The following is a 13,295-nucleotide window of genomic DNA, read 5'->3' on the forward strand; positions in this document are numbered from 1 at the left end:
TTCTTGAAGCATAGAGCTTATGACTCGACTTCACTGACCATGGTTTCTTAACAGGACTAACACCAACCTCTGTAGTTGACTGATTAAGGGTGTTTAATTGTCTCCCTATTGATGCAAAATCTGCATCATCTGCACCATGGGAGGCTTCACCTTGTGCAGATACTATTATTGTTGTTATACAGTCAAAACTTTTAGAACACAAAAGGTCATCACTGGAAACATCTTCACTTCGAAACAGTCTTCAATTGAGAACAGTCATTCCCAACCTGAACATAGTCTTCTTTTTTTTTGTCTGTCTTATATTCCACCCTCTTATGTATATGCAAATAGTCTGCACACTTCACTCTCCTGTGGCCTCAGTCAAGACATTTCAACAGTCCTTTTCACAAAACACACTGCAATTGCGTCAACTGGCAAATTCCGCACAAAAACACAGATTTCTCCAGATGGTCTCGGATTGTTTAGAAACCTCTTCAGTAAACAAATCAGCACTGAACAACTACAATACAGAAACCTGCAATGAACAACCATAACAAAGAAACTGACAAACTGCAACAAAGACAATAGAAATAAACATTGTAACAAAGAAATTAGTAAGAAACAAATTCAGTTAAGACATACAATACCCTTGAAAGTTAAAAAAATGATTTTTTAAAATAAAATCTGTCCATCTTAAAAAGTGGAAGTTCTCCTTTAGAGAGAGTATAATACTACATGGTACTATCAACAGAAAAAAATCAAGCTTGTCTGGATTGGCATTTTTGAAGGAAAAAAATCTGTAAATTATAAAAAAATTCAAAAGGCGACAGTAAAAGAACTTTGACAGATATGTCCAAACCATTGTAATTATGAAACAGTTATTTTTCAAATAAAAAACTCTAACAAAATATCTCGAACATTTACAGATATACAGCATTTAAAAAAAAACCCGAAATTTGCATCTCCAAACTGGTGTTCTCAGTGTTTTTTAAACAAAAATTGTGTTACTTACTCCTGAATTTTAACATATGCTAAATTCAAAAACATCAGAGACTATGAAGTTACCCTGCCTGAAGTGATACGGATATGCCCAACCCAATTCTTTAAGGCATTAGACTAATGATGTGCTGTAGCATGCAGGCACTGTTATAAATTATCATGCTGTGCTTGCTAGTGTACTTTAGTGTATTGACTCGTGTTGCTGTTTGGTCGACTTTTGAGTGAAGTTTGTCTAATTACTGTAAGTTTTTGAAATGTTGTACTTCTAATACTCTTAAATTTAAGTACACTGTGTATAATATTGCATTATGTGTTTTTCTTCCCAACTTTCCACTCATAGTTTGCCATAACACGGCTCGCTCTCAACATATTGAGTGTACGCTCTCTTTGAGGGGCAGGTAAACACCACTAAAATTTACCCTAGTGGGACAAGAAAATTTATTTGCAAATTCCATTTTTTTTTTACTTGTAGCACATTTGGTTTGTTGCCTTGACATGTTTTATACACTGAGTTTGTAAAAATTCACTCAAACAACAACAAAATATTAACATTAAATGTGATCACTACAGGTAACCATCACCCCAATACAGTATAAAAATTCGATATTTGGTGGTTGAACTTTGAGATAACTAGTTTTTATTTTCGTGGTATCTCTTGAAACAGTTCTTGCCTGCTCTCAGACACAAAGGTACTTTGCACACTGAACACATCCACACTGTTCGTACTAGATTTTTCTTTGAACTGCAAACTGCACATCTTCTAGATGATGAGTGAATTGGTTGATGTTTACTGCTTTCGTGGCGAATACTTTTGTCTATCAATGGTTTGTGTGATTTGATATGAGTTGCTGTACTACTTTGGGATACAGAGGCAAAATCAGCTGCCACTGAAACTATTTTTGGAGCCAACAAGATTTTGTACATCTCTCGACGGAAGTCTTTATTGGAGAACTGCTCCATTTCGATTTGTTTGTGCATAATGAACGCGTTTGTCACACTGCAGTCTAAAAAGTGGAAAAACAATCTGATCCACCATTTCTTGCTTTTTCTGTGAATGGTGTAGTCTGATTTTAGTTGATCAAAATTGTCCACATAGTTCACACTGGAACTGTAGCCTTTCAATACAATTTGACAAGTGATATTGGTTATTGTTCCATCTTTTATTTTTCGAGTTACTATGGACACATCTGATGGTGAATGACATGTTGAAATGAAGTTGACTACCCTGTTATCTTTCCATCTATAGATTACTATGCCATCATTGCTTATTTTGTAATCGAATTCCCCTCTAATTCTGTTCCTTTTCCTCCTTGAGTTTTGGTATGTTTTTCCTGCTGGGATTTATTGTTCCACAAGCGTACACACCATTGGATTTTAGGCCCTTGAACAGATCATATGATGTAAAATAATTGTCCATGAAAATAATATGATTTTTCCCATGAAGACCACTGGTTAAATTTAGAACCACACGACTGCACACAAGACTAGAACTTGAACAGCTTGTCGTGAATGTGGAGTCATTTCCATCACTGTCAACACTGCTGTCACTAAAAGGCATTTCTTAAAATACAGTTCGGTAACATTCATCCTCAGTTATTCCTTTTCGGCTAGACATATTCGATGGAGACGAAGAAAATATACTGGATGGAGCAGAAGGGCAGTGGTTAGCAGCACTAACCACACACAAATTTGTCAGTAAAACATGGAAAATTCTATTTCAATTTAAAGTTACATTACACAAAGACTTATGTGTGTTCAACACATAAATATAAGCAATTACTTACCAAAAATAGTTGTATAAAGAAGAGCTACAGAGAATACTGCACGCCGCTTCCAAGAACAGCGCTAACAATGAAGAAGTATCAACTATTGTTTTGAATACGCGGCAAAAATTTGCCCAGATGACCTGCACTGCCATCTAGCGGCATTTTAGGCAACAATTGGCTGGTTGGCAGAGAGACTACTGGCCCCTGAGTGGTAAAGGGAGAAAATACTATGTGGTTAGCCACAGTTGAAACTGTCTACGTATGTGATTAGTTACAGATTTGCCTGCCCTTCAAAGAGCTAACACAGGAGGAAAGCATGTTTCCTGTCAACCACATTACATCGGACGTCTACTGTATATATTTTCCATTCTTCGCAAACAAATTCAATGCTTATCTGCTCTTGTTATCTTTGGGGTGTGTATGTGATATTTTTCCAAAGATCTTGATGGTGTGTGTCCAGTTTCAGATTGTACACACCAAACAGAGTAGTCATTTGGTTGCCACTTACTCCAATGAGTTTAGACATTTGGGTGGAGTGTTATCTATCCCTCCATATAAGCTCCATTTTTTTTCTTCTATCATGTGAGTGGGGGAACAGTACTTATTATCTCAAGTACTACAGTACAAGCACTATGCCTCTCTCTGGCTGAATACGAGAGACCAGATCAACATACATGAAGAATTTCAACACAAGCCTAAGTGAAGCATGTTGAATAACATGGGATGTGTGTATCCATGCCCCTACCAAAGCTAGAGTCTAGCTTGCTGGTCTAGGGAGTCCCAGCTCCCAAAGAACATCTCACAAATTCAAAAGCGACTCAGCTGGAGATCCTGTGAAAGATTCTTCAACATGACCATTGAAGAGCTTCCCCCCTGACTGTTCACCAGCACAGGTAGTGCCTGGTGACTCCACAACAAACTTGAAAACATGGAGAACCCTGTAATGCATAAGAACATGGGTGGACCCAGTGAAAGCAAACATTATCAAGTTGGGTTAAGATAATGAGGATGACAAGTTTACTGTGGTGCCGTGCAAGACATGAAACACTCCTGGTTGTCCCAATTTTCACTACAGATGCAACCTCGACAATCTATGGTTAGTCACGAAAGAACTCTTCGACGTGGCCCAATTCTGGGCTCAGAAGATTGTTAAAATAAGTTCTATTGTGTGATGACACACTTCCTCCTCTTTCTAGAGAACTTTGCTGTACTACTTCATACCATCCACTTCCTCCTGTGCAGTTAACAGTGTAGTTCCCCTAGTACTCTTAATGTTAGTATAGTGAACATTATTGGCCTTATAACACATTGTAGGTGTTCTCATGAAGTTAGTTTTATATCTGATGATTCCACACCATTTAGAAAATTGTTTTAGAGTTATAGCTGCTAATAAGTCCTGGAACCAGTCAGAAAGCTGGTCTGATATTCAGTAAGTGTACCAAATGTATTGCAGAACATAACAAGATAATTCTTATGTCATCAGCAGTTTTCCTGACACTTGTCCTTCGCTTGGACTGACTGCCTGTGTAGTTCTTTTGACATAACTTAAGACAGTTCCTTTGATACTATGCATTTGAGCTCATGATTACACTGTTAGAAAATACTAAACCCAAACAAATTAGGAGAAAAAAGGAAGGGAGAGAACATGGGGAAAATACTAAGGTTGGAACTTGCGGTAGTGGCAAATATTTAATTACTACTTATACCAAATAAATATATGTTTCAAAGTTTTTCTGTCTTTCAGAATGGTCACCAGCATTCTGTATAACCGGTTGCCAGTGATGTGCAACTTGGAGGAGACCTCAGTGCCCATGGTGCTGACAGTTGAAGTGAAGCAGTCTGTTGCACTAGAGATCTCTATAAGAGCTCTGAAGTGAATGTGATGTGCTTCTTTCGATGTAGAAATCAAGTCAGCCACAGGATGTAAGTCTGAGGATTTTGCTGGGTGGTACAGCACTCTCCAGCCCCCATTGTTACAAAATGTCACAACTTGTGCCATGTGCAACTGAGCACTGTCCTGCAGAAAGTGTCACTGCTTTGTACTCTTACGCTGTTCATTTTTGGAATGCACCCTGCAATCATTTTAGAGAAAGATATAGCATCACTTTGTGCAGGACCCACATTTTTGGAATGCAGCCTGCAACCATCTTAGAGAAAGAAATGGCGACAGTTTGTGCAGGACCCACCCAACATTTTGCAGGACATTTCTCAGATGCATACAGTGCACAAAGTTACTGATTTGTTTGATTAGTGGGGCTGGGAAGTTCTGTATCAGCCACCACACTCCCTGGACTTAAAAGGCCTTGTGAGTTCAACTCGATTTCTGAGATGAAGGAAGAACTTTGTGGCATTTGCTCAGAACTGTTAGTGTTTCATTGGGCAATAGACCACTCCACTTGATCTGTCGACACAACTGGCAGTGCTAAGGGTATACTTCGACTTCGTCACTGGCAACGGATAACATACAATACTGGTGACTTCTTTGAGGAACAGTAAAATATTGAAAGATGTATTTATTTTATATAACTTGCAAATAAATTGTCACCACTATTGAAGGTCTAATCCTTGTATTTCAGGCACATAGTTATCTGTATGTCATTGATAAAAGTTTTATCTGTTGCAACTAAAAGACAGTGCAGATTTATATTGTTTGTTTTAATGTTTAAGTACCACGGGCAGCATTTGGTTGCTTCTGAGTGCCCTCAACCAAACTGTCTTACTCTTGCATTTTGAGCATGATAAGATTTCATGAAAACTTTAAAAACTAGTTATGGTTTTTGTTTTGTCACAGGATCTCTATGAGAAATGTCTCAAGAACAGAGGACTCTGCGAAGGGCAGTCAGACAGTGAGTGTAACATATATTTTGAAACTCTTTAAATCAAAAGTTGTCTCCAAAACACATTGTGTAAAGATCATCTATAGATTCCAAAGGGTAACCCTTCTGTGGTTGTCATTTAATAATTCATTTCACATTTTATGGTTGTGTTTGGCCTAGAGCAGTCTTGCATAAATTACCAATAGTAGTATGGTGCCTGTCCTTTGAAGAGAGATTGCTTTGTTGAATACAAAACATTGGCAAATGCTTGTTCCCTTGTATCACAGCCAGATAGTTTAGAAAATTCATTTGTTTATTGAATTTTTATGTATTTCACACCACATTCAAAAGTGAATGTTAAAAAAAGGGCTTCAGCTTTTACCATGTGATTCTTGTCATGGTACCTTTTTTTTTGTGCTGCATGTTGGTACCGATGTATTTTTTTGGCAAAATTCTTCTGATTGTGACACATAGGTAACTTGGTAGCATAGGTGATGCAATCCTCAGTACATTATATGCACAACCAATTGAAAGTTTCCCGTGGTGGTTTTTTTAAAACCCTATTCTATATCTGGTTGTGTCTTTTCCTGAACATTGTCTCCAGTAAGTGTCATTCTGTAATGGGCATAAGTGCAGAAATTTTTGTATGTAGTACTTTAATATGTATGCACATCAATGTGTTGCTTGTTTCTTTTGCGAATCGAACTGTCTTCCCGCAAGCAGGTCACAAACTTTTATGTCCTGATGTTTTTGCATGGCTGTAACTGCACCACTAAATGGACTACGGCTGTCAGTATAGACCAACCGTTTTGCATCCACTCTGACCTTCTGCCAGGGGAAGATAAACATTGTGTTGCTTGGACCGCATGTAGTTGGAAGTACTTCACAGCCTAAAAACACCAGACTCGTAATAGCTATAATTATTAGTCAGCAAATGACATAAATACTGATGTAATGTTCAGTACATCGTCCTCAGTCACGAATAGAAATATCTGCACTTATACTCATTACACCGTGTATATCCACACCCCACATAAAGAAATTTAGTTTGAAAATGGAACTTCTATCGACAAAGCAGCAACATACTAGTACTTTTAATTTTTTTTTTTTTGCACGATCTGCCTACCTCTTTGTTATTGGCTTGCATGTGCAATCACAGAATTGTTGTGCTATGTCAGTCCTCTTCCTCTTTTTTTCACCTGTAGTAAACCCTTATAGTTTGTGCATGCCACTAGAGAGATTAGTATTTTGGACAAGAGCAGATGTAAACCTGCACTTACATTCTTCTCCCACCTGGATTTCCATGGGACCTGTGGTAATAATCCCAGGTGCCAAGACAGCTGTGAACTGTGTGAACATTAGTGCGGACCACCTGTGCCGCTATATGCTCAATTACTTCCATGACGACATCTTCCAGCCGGGTAACTGTGTGTCTCAGAAGGCTAGAGTCTTGCTCAATGGTTTGAGGGTAGTGAACTCACATTGATGTCTTGGGCAACAATTTTTCCTCACAGCCCAATGGAACATGTTTGCTATGCTGCCACGTCAACTCTTTGCCCAGTAACCATGGGTCCATAATTTATGGTAATTGAGTGACTTGGATGTATGCATATAGTGCCAAAGACCTATGGAAACCTACTATGGACTTGTTAAATCCATGCCATGCAGAATCGTTGCTGTATTACATTCCCAAGGGTGACCAGTGGGCTATTAAGCAGTTAGTCGTAATCTTTTGACTTATATATATTTCAGTGTATTTGAGTATAAATCACTGTGTGTGAGTGTGGGGGGGGGGGGGGGGGGGAGGACCTATAGCTTAAGGCAGTCAAGTAAATGGTGAGCATGTTTCCATATTTTTCTCGGAGAAAGTGTACTGTAACTAAAATTCACTCTTTCCGTATCACAGGGAAAGGTTGCAGTATAATATGTGTTATGTGCAGAGAAGTTTACTAAATTTTATGATTGTGGAACAAAAATCCAAATTGTGATGATGTAGAAAATTTATGCCATTGAGTATTAGAATAGTGTTTCCAAGTGATGTGTGGTTCAGCTTGTAAGAAATATGCTGGATGACAGCCCCCTTGAAATACTTTGAATTAAATATGATGCTTATATCACATAGAAGGCATCCACCCATATCGAATCACAGCAGTAGCGGTACACCTCTGAGATCTGTAACATTGTTGAAATATCTAGGGGTAAGACAGTGATCACTGTGCATACGCCCTGAGACACCTTGGAAAATGGGGGAAAATGTGGAAATTTTCTCATATGGGGGAAACCCGGGAACCTCTTAAAATTCCATAAATTTCTTCATTGTTTTAAGTTTGCGATTAAATTTTTGTAATTTTGACTGGTAAGAACTGATAGTCTTAAAGAATTGTACTTGATCCTGCTACTGCAAAATAATACTTGAACAGCAAAATATAAACAAGTGAATAACACTAAAATAAAACCTTAATTGAAAGAAAATGTGCCATTTACAACACCGCCACCAAACTGCACTCTCAAGCATTTGCCAACAGCAAAACGTTAAGACAAAGACTATGAAATACTTCGTTGCAACAAACTGCTTTCAATGAGTTTGGTGTCCCAGGTGTTCACGTTTCTGACAGGTCACGGTAAAATATTGTGAACGGTGGTTTGAGAAGCATTACTTTCAAAGGAAATTTCCTTTCTTTGCAGGATAAATGGGGTTACACATGAGAATGTACGATGAATTTCTTAAATCTTGGAGTGTTTGCCTCTCATTCAAAACCTGGTATTTTGTGAACAAGCCTCTTTGAAAACTTTCAGGTTCAGAAGACCAGCCATTACGCCATTATTTAAAATTTTACTAGCACATTTGTGTTTGATATATCTTGAAGGGTGATAAATGCTTTAAAAAAAGATTGAAGGTTAGTTTTTCATATTTGTTTTCATTCTTTCCTAGATTGCAAATTAGGCAAAATGATGGCAAAACATATAATTATCCTTGGCGACAAAATTGCAAGGTTAGCTGTTGAGCAGTTTTACATGTAATTTGCTTTTCTGTGGAAAAGTTGAAGTACTTTGTGTGAGATGTAGTCAGCTAGCAAACCCTCAAAATGTTCAGTACACAACAGTGAAATTTGTAATTGTGCTTGTTAGAAATATTCAGCTGCTGCAATTTAAGTGGTGCCATAGATCCTGGCAAACCACACCCTAGGAAAAAACACCAAAACATTTTTGACGTCTGATATTGTGTGTCAAAGCTTAGCTGCACTGTATGTATATTAACATGAAGCGTTAACTGTGCCTATTTGTGGCTTCACACTACTTAACAGTAACATTGCTATTGGCGGACTAAAGACTACATCGCATGCCCTTTGCTCTGAATGTTTCCTGTCACTGGTTAGTGAGATTATGTAACATGAGCTATGATTGGCTGACAAAAGTGTGTTGCAGTCCCTATTTCAGTGTTTCGGAAGCTATTGTGTGGTATTTGGTTTAATTCATATTTGTACCTTTGCAGTATGAAAATATACACTGTACAAGTTGCCAAGCGATAAAGATCTTTCCAAAACGCATTTCCTTTTTATTTTTTTAAATTTTTTGTTTTTGTTTAATTTACTAAATTGTTGGTAAGTTCTGTGCTGGTATATAAAACCTTCACTATTCAAGGGATTGATAAGTTTTATAACTCCAAGAGAAAATATATTGCAACTTAACATGGAAAAAATGTACTTCCACTCCTGGGAATTGTGTTTTTCATGCAGAAAAAAGTGTATTTTCACCTGGAAAGCACTGTTTTTAACCGGGAGATATGGGGAAAAATCCAGGATACCCTCCCCGCACCCCCACACCAGTGGCATATATACCTGAGTAATATGAAATGAAATGGGGATCTCTATTGTACACTGTGATCAAAAAGTCGTGCACAAGAAAAATAAATGTACCATAAACTGGGTATACTTTGACCGCTGTTGTTACTTTGACCACATGTATAGCTGTCTGCTCCCTCTCCGGTTGGTGTTTTTTATATACTACTTAGTGGTAAAGTTTCACCATTATATGCTACATGGTGCCACGTAGTCTCGATTTTCTTGCATGGCAGTTGGTGAAACTGTTGCAACCTGCTTCATTTGTAATTGTTAATGTACGTACAACTAACAAAAATATCAATTACATAGTGCCCAAATTGCAATCTGTTGTCATTCAGGCAGTGATCCAAGTATAACGTATAACGTTAAATATTTCCAGAAATAAGGAATGAAATTTGTTTCACCACAAGTGGTAGATATTGACTCAAGAAATGAAAAATAGATAACCTTAGTTCTAACTGCACAGGAAGCTTTGAAACAAGGCTTGAAGTTCAACATGATTAATTTGAAGTTACTATGCTCAACCAAATTTAGACCTGTAGTGTGGTACTCCATCCTGGTACCTCTCATTAAGTATTGTAATTTTGGTGATGGATCACACTGATTGATTTCTGTAACATACTGGGTTTTCCTTTATATAAGGCGTAATAAGGCACTTAAGATTGGTGTGTTTATATCTGGGTTTCATTGTGTTTTTGAAATAGTGACTGCAAGTCGAATGGTAGTTGACATTAGTGGTAGAAGTATAGGCAGTTAGTGTATGCCAATTTTGAGCACCTGCCATTTTTTGCATTACTTTCTCTGCATTTTACAAAATGTATTGTAGTGATTGGTGTGTAATCCCTTCATACAATCTCCTATGGTCACTGCCATAAATTTCACAGAAGTTTAAAAGAGTCATGATAATCAAATTTGAATCTGAAAATTGGTCACAATGTACCTAGTTTATGGTATGTGGTGTCACCGCCAGACACCACACTTGCTAGGTGGTAGCCTTTAAATCGGCCGCGGTCCGGTGGTATACGTCGGACCTGCGTGTCGCCACTATCAGTGGTTGCTGACCGAGCGCCGCCACACGGCAGGTCTAGAGAGATTTCCTAACACTCGCTCCAGTTGTACAGCCGACTTTGCTAGCGATGGTTCACTGACTTCTACGCTCTCATATGCCGAGACGATAGTTAGCATAGCCTTCAGCTACGTTATTTGCTACGACCTAGCAAGGTGCCAGTACCTGTACTATTGATATTGTGAATCACGTACCATAAAGAGCGACATTCTTCATTAATGGATTAAAGTTAAGTATTCCACCAGCTACGTCCGTTTTTCTTTGTTCTAATTCCCTTGTCATATTCCAAACCTCACGTCAGCCCGCATGAGCTAAAACGCGTGCATTTCGGCCTCTTTTAGCAATACGGTTGGCTCTCCTGCCAACTACAACATGATATATGTAAATAAGAGTTGTACTGCATTCGTTCGACCAGCGACTGCTAGATATCACTACAAGTATTATCACCAATGAGAAAGACACCGAAGTATATGGTACAGGTCTTCTGTATTGCGCAGTACATTGCTTGATAAACATTGTTTTTGCAAAAGCAAAGAGTTTTTGTTGTTGAACAATATTTGGCCAGTCATTTGTATTCGTGTATTGTATGTGCTTTTTGTGAGAGATTTCCAGATGCCACCATGCCAAACAGTTCAACAACAATTGAGATTAATCATCTGTTCCCAAGAATGCAGCAGACAAGAAGAGAACTGAGACTGGCATTTGAGGAATGTGATACTGCATTCATATTCAAAAAGTTTGAGACTGAATTTCCAATCTTTAGATTTCATATGGTAGTACTCAGAAAGCGATACAGAAGTTAAAATGTCAAGCATGTCATGTACATAGTGTGCAGGAACTGAAGACACTGGATGAAGAAAAGTGTCTAGCGTACTGTACGTGGTTTTGCTCAGTTGTTGACATCCATGGAATTTCAGAATTATACTGTTTTTCTTCATTGATGAGTGTTTCCAACTTAATCGATACATGAATCATCAAAAGACGAGAATGTGGTCAACTGAAAATCCACCTACCTTTCATGAAAACACCTTGCACTTTCAGGAAATGGGAGTTTGCTGTGCCCCATCCCATTTTCGAATAGTGGGCCTTATTTTCTTTGTCTTGTGTACCAAGATATCGTTCCACAGTTCATTTTTCTTCTTGATGTCGATGAATGTTCCTGTTGATTGCAACAGGATAGTGCACGCTACTTCGCTGCCATATTGATATACCTAGGTAATTGGTCTTTGCATGTCTCTGTTTTTTTTTTTTGAGTGGCTCAATGAAGTCATAGGGGCAAGCTGTACACCTCTGTATTCATGCCCAGCAGTTAATTTCGCAAATAATATTGTATATGTGATCCTGCAGTCAAATAGTGTATACGTTGCTAGAAATGTGAATTAATAAAATAATCAGAAATAAAATGAATAATTAGTGAAAAAGGTTTTATTGTATCCTACAAAACTGACATAGACAACACCAGAAAACTATGTTGAATAATATTTATTAAAGTGACTGATATCAGATAGATGGAAAGTGATCTTGCAATTACCAGTTATAAAACAGCCAGAAAGATGACCTTATTAAAATGTAATTGAGTTGCTTTAAAAGAATGGTAGCAGAATCCCCAAACTGAAGTAGTCATCCAAGACGCGCAAAACTGCGTCCGTTTCATTATCACAATAAATGAAATCAGAGCTCAGCATGACAATTTATACATAGACACTCGAGAAATACAGAGTAGACAGTAATGCCCTGTCTCTTTTTAATTCCGAAATGCAAGCGGAAAAAGTTAAAAATTCTGAGCTTGATCACATTCAGACTTTGCAGAAGTTAAAGTATTCTAGCTGTTGTACCTGAACGAATATCACACATTACCTCAAGCAGGTCCGACTTCGTCCAGATTTTGATGTAAAGTTCGCCGAGCAGCTGTCTTGAGTGCACCAATCACAAAGTGTCTGTTTTCACTTGCTTACAATAGTGTTTCATCACTGCCTAATTTTCATTGGCTGAAGGCCATCCCCACCAAATCTACATTGTTCTTGTGTTCTACAGGTGTGGTTTAACTCAGCTTGATCACTTTCTTCAAGGAACTAACAAATTATAACAATATTTAATAAAAGGAACATGATAAACATATGGTCATACCCAGGTCATTTACAATAAGTATAAATAATAATTGTTCATATGTAAATAAACAATCATTCTTGCACATGAGTGTTCACTTTAAATGACAGTAAAATGTTCATACAGATTAGTTAAACAATTGCTTTGGACTGCTTGATAGAAGCATTATTTTGCACTCGTTTTAAATTGTGGTGTCAACTAATACATGCAACTGACCACTTGTAAATTCAAATGGCTTTTAATATGAGCTGTAATAATCATTTCGATAAAGTTACTGGCAAAAATAGTGAACTATTTATTAAATAACTACACAAGTATGGCGAGTCATTCACACCTACATATAGTAGCTATGTTATTGTGAAGAATAAAATATTCTGATAGATATTAGCATAATGAAAAATTATGAAAATTTGATAAATATGATAAATAATGACAGCTGTAGTCCTATGCTATGATCATCAGAGACATTGTTTGCTGAAATCTCATTAAGCATTTAAAAGTTGTTAATTCCAAAGTTTAATGTGAAGATATTTGTTACTCCAAATTATTAACTTTCATAGTTTCTAAGATACTGAAAATATTACTGTTTCATTGGATGTGCCTCAGTTTTCCGAGATCACAGCTGTATTCAGATTTGTTTTACTATGGAACTGTGATTTATCATTGAATTCTTAAGAATTGTAAGTAGCAACATTTCAGACCGTCTTGGAAGCCACCTTTA

At 37.5% G+C, this 13,295-nt stretch overlaps 1 protein-coding gene across 30 annotated transcripts in view; it reads left to right on the forward strand.

Annotated features, from left to right (window-relative positions):
- Positions 1 to 13,295, forward strand: part of LOC126291941 (speckle-type POZ protein-like) — a 95,864-nt gene that overhangs the window by 21,223 nt on the left and 61,346 nt on the right. For 24 of the 30 annotated variants that reach the window (XM_049985686.1, XM_049985673.1, XM_049985683.1 and 21 more), the window contains one exon: positions 5,536 to 5,590. The exons of the other annotated variants lie outside the window; for them this stretch is intronic. In XM_049985686.1, coding sequence (XP_049841643.1) covers positions 5,550 to 5,590 — 41 coding nt within the window. In that variant the 5' untranslated portion in view covers positions 5,536 to 5,549. The remainder of the gene's footprint in view (positions 1 to 5,535; positions 5,591 to 13,295) is intronic. 30 annotated transcript variants of the gene reach the window in all.

Source organism: Schistocerca gregaria, chromosome 9 (genome assembly GCF_023897955.1).
Source record: "Schistocerca gregaria isolate iqSchGreg1 chromosome 9, iqSchGreg1.2, whole genome shotgun sequence".
Taxonomy (NCBI): domain Eukaryota; kingdom Metazoa; phylum Arthropoda; class Insecta; order Orthoptera; family Acrididae; genus Schistocerca; species Schistocerca gregaria.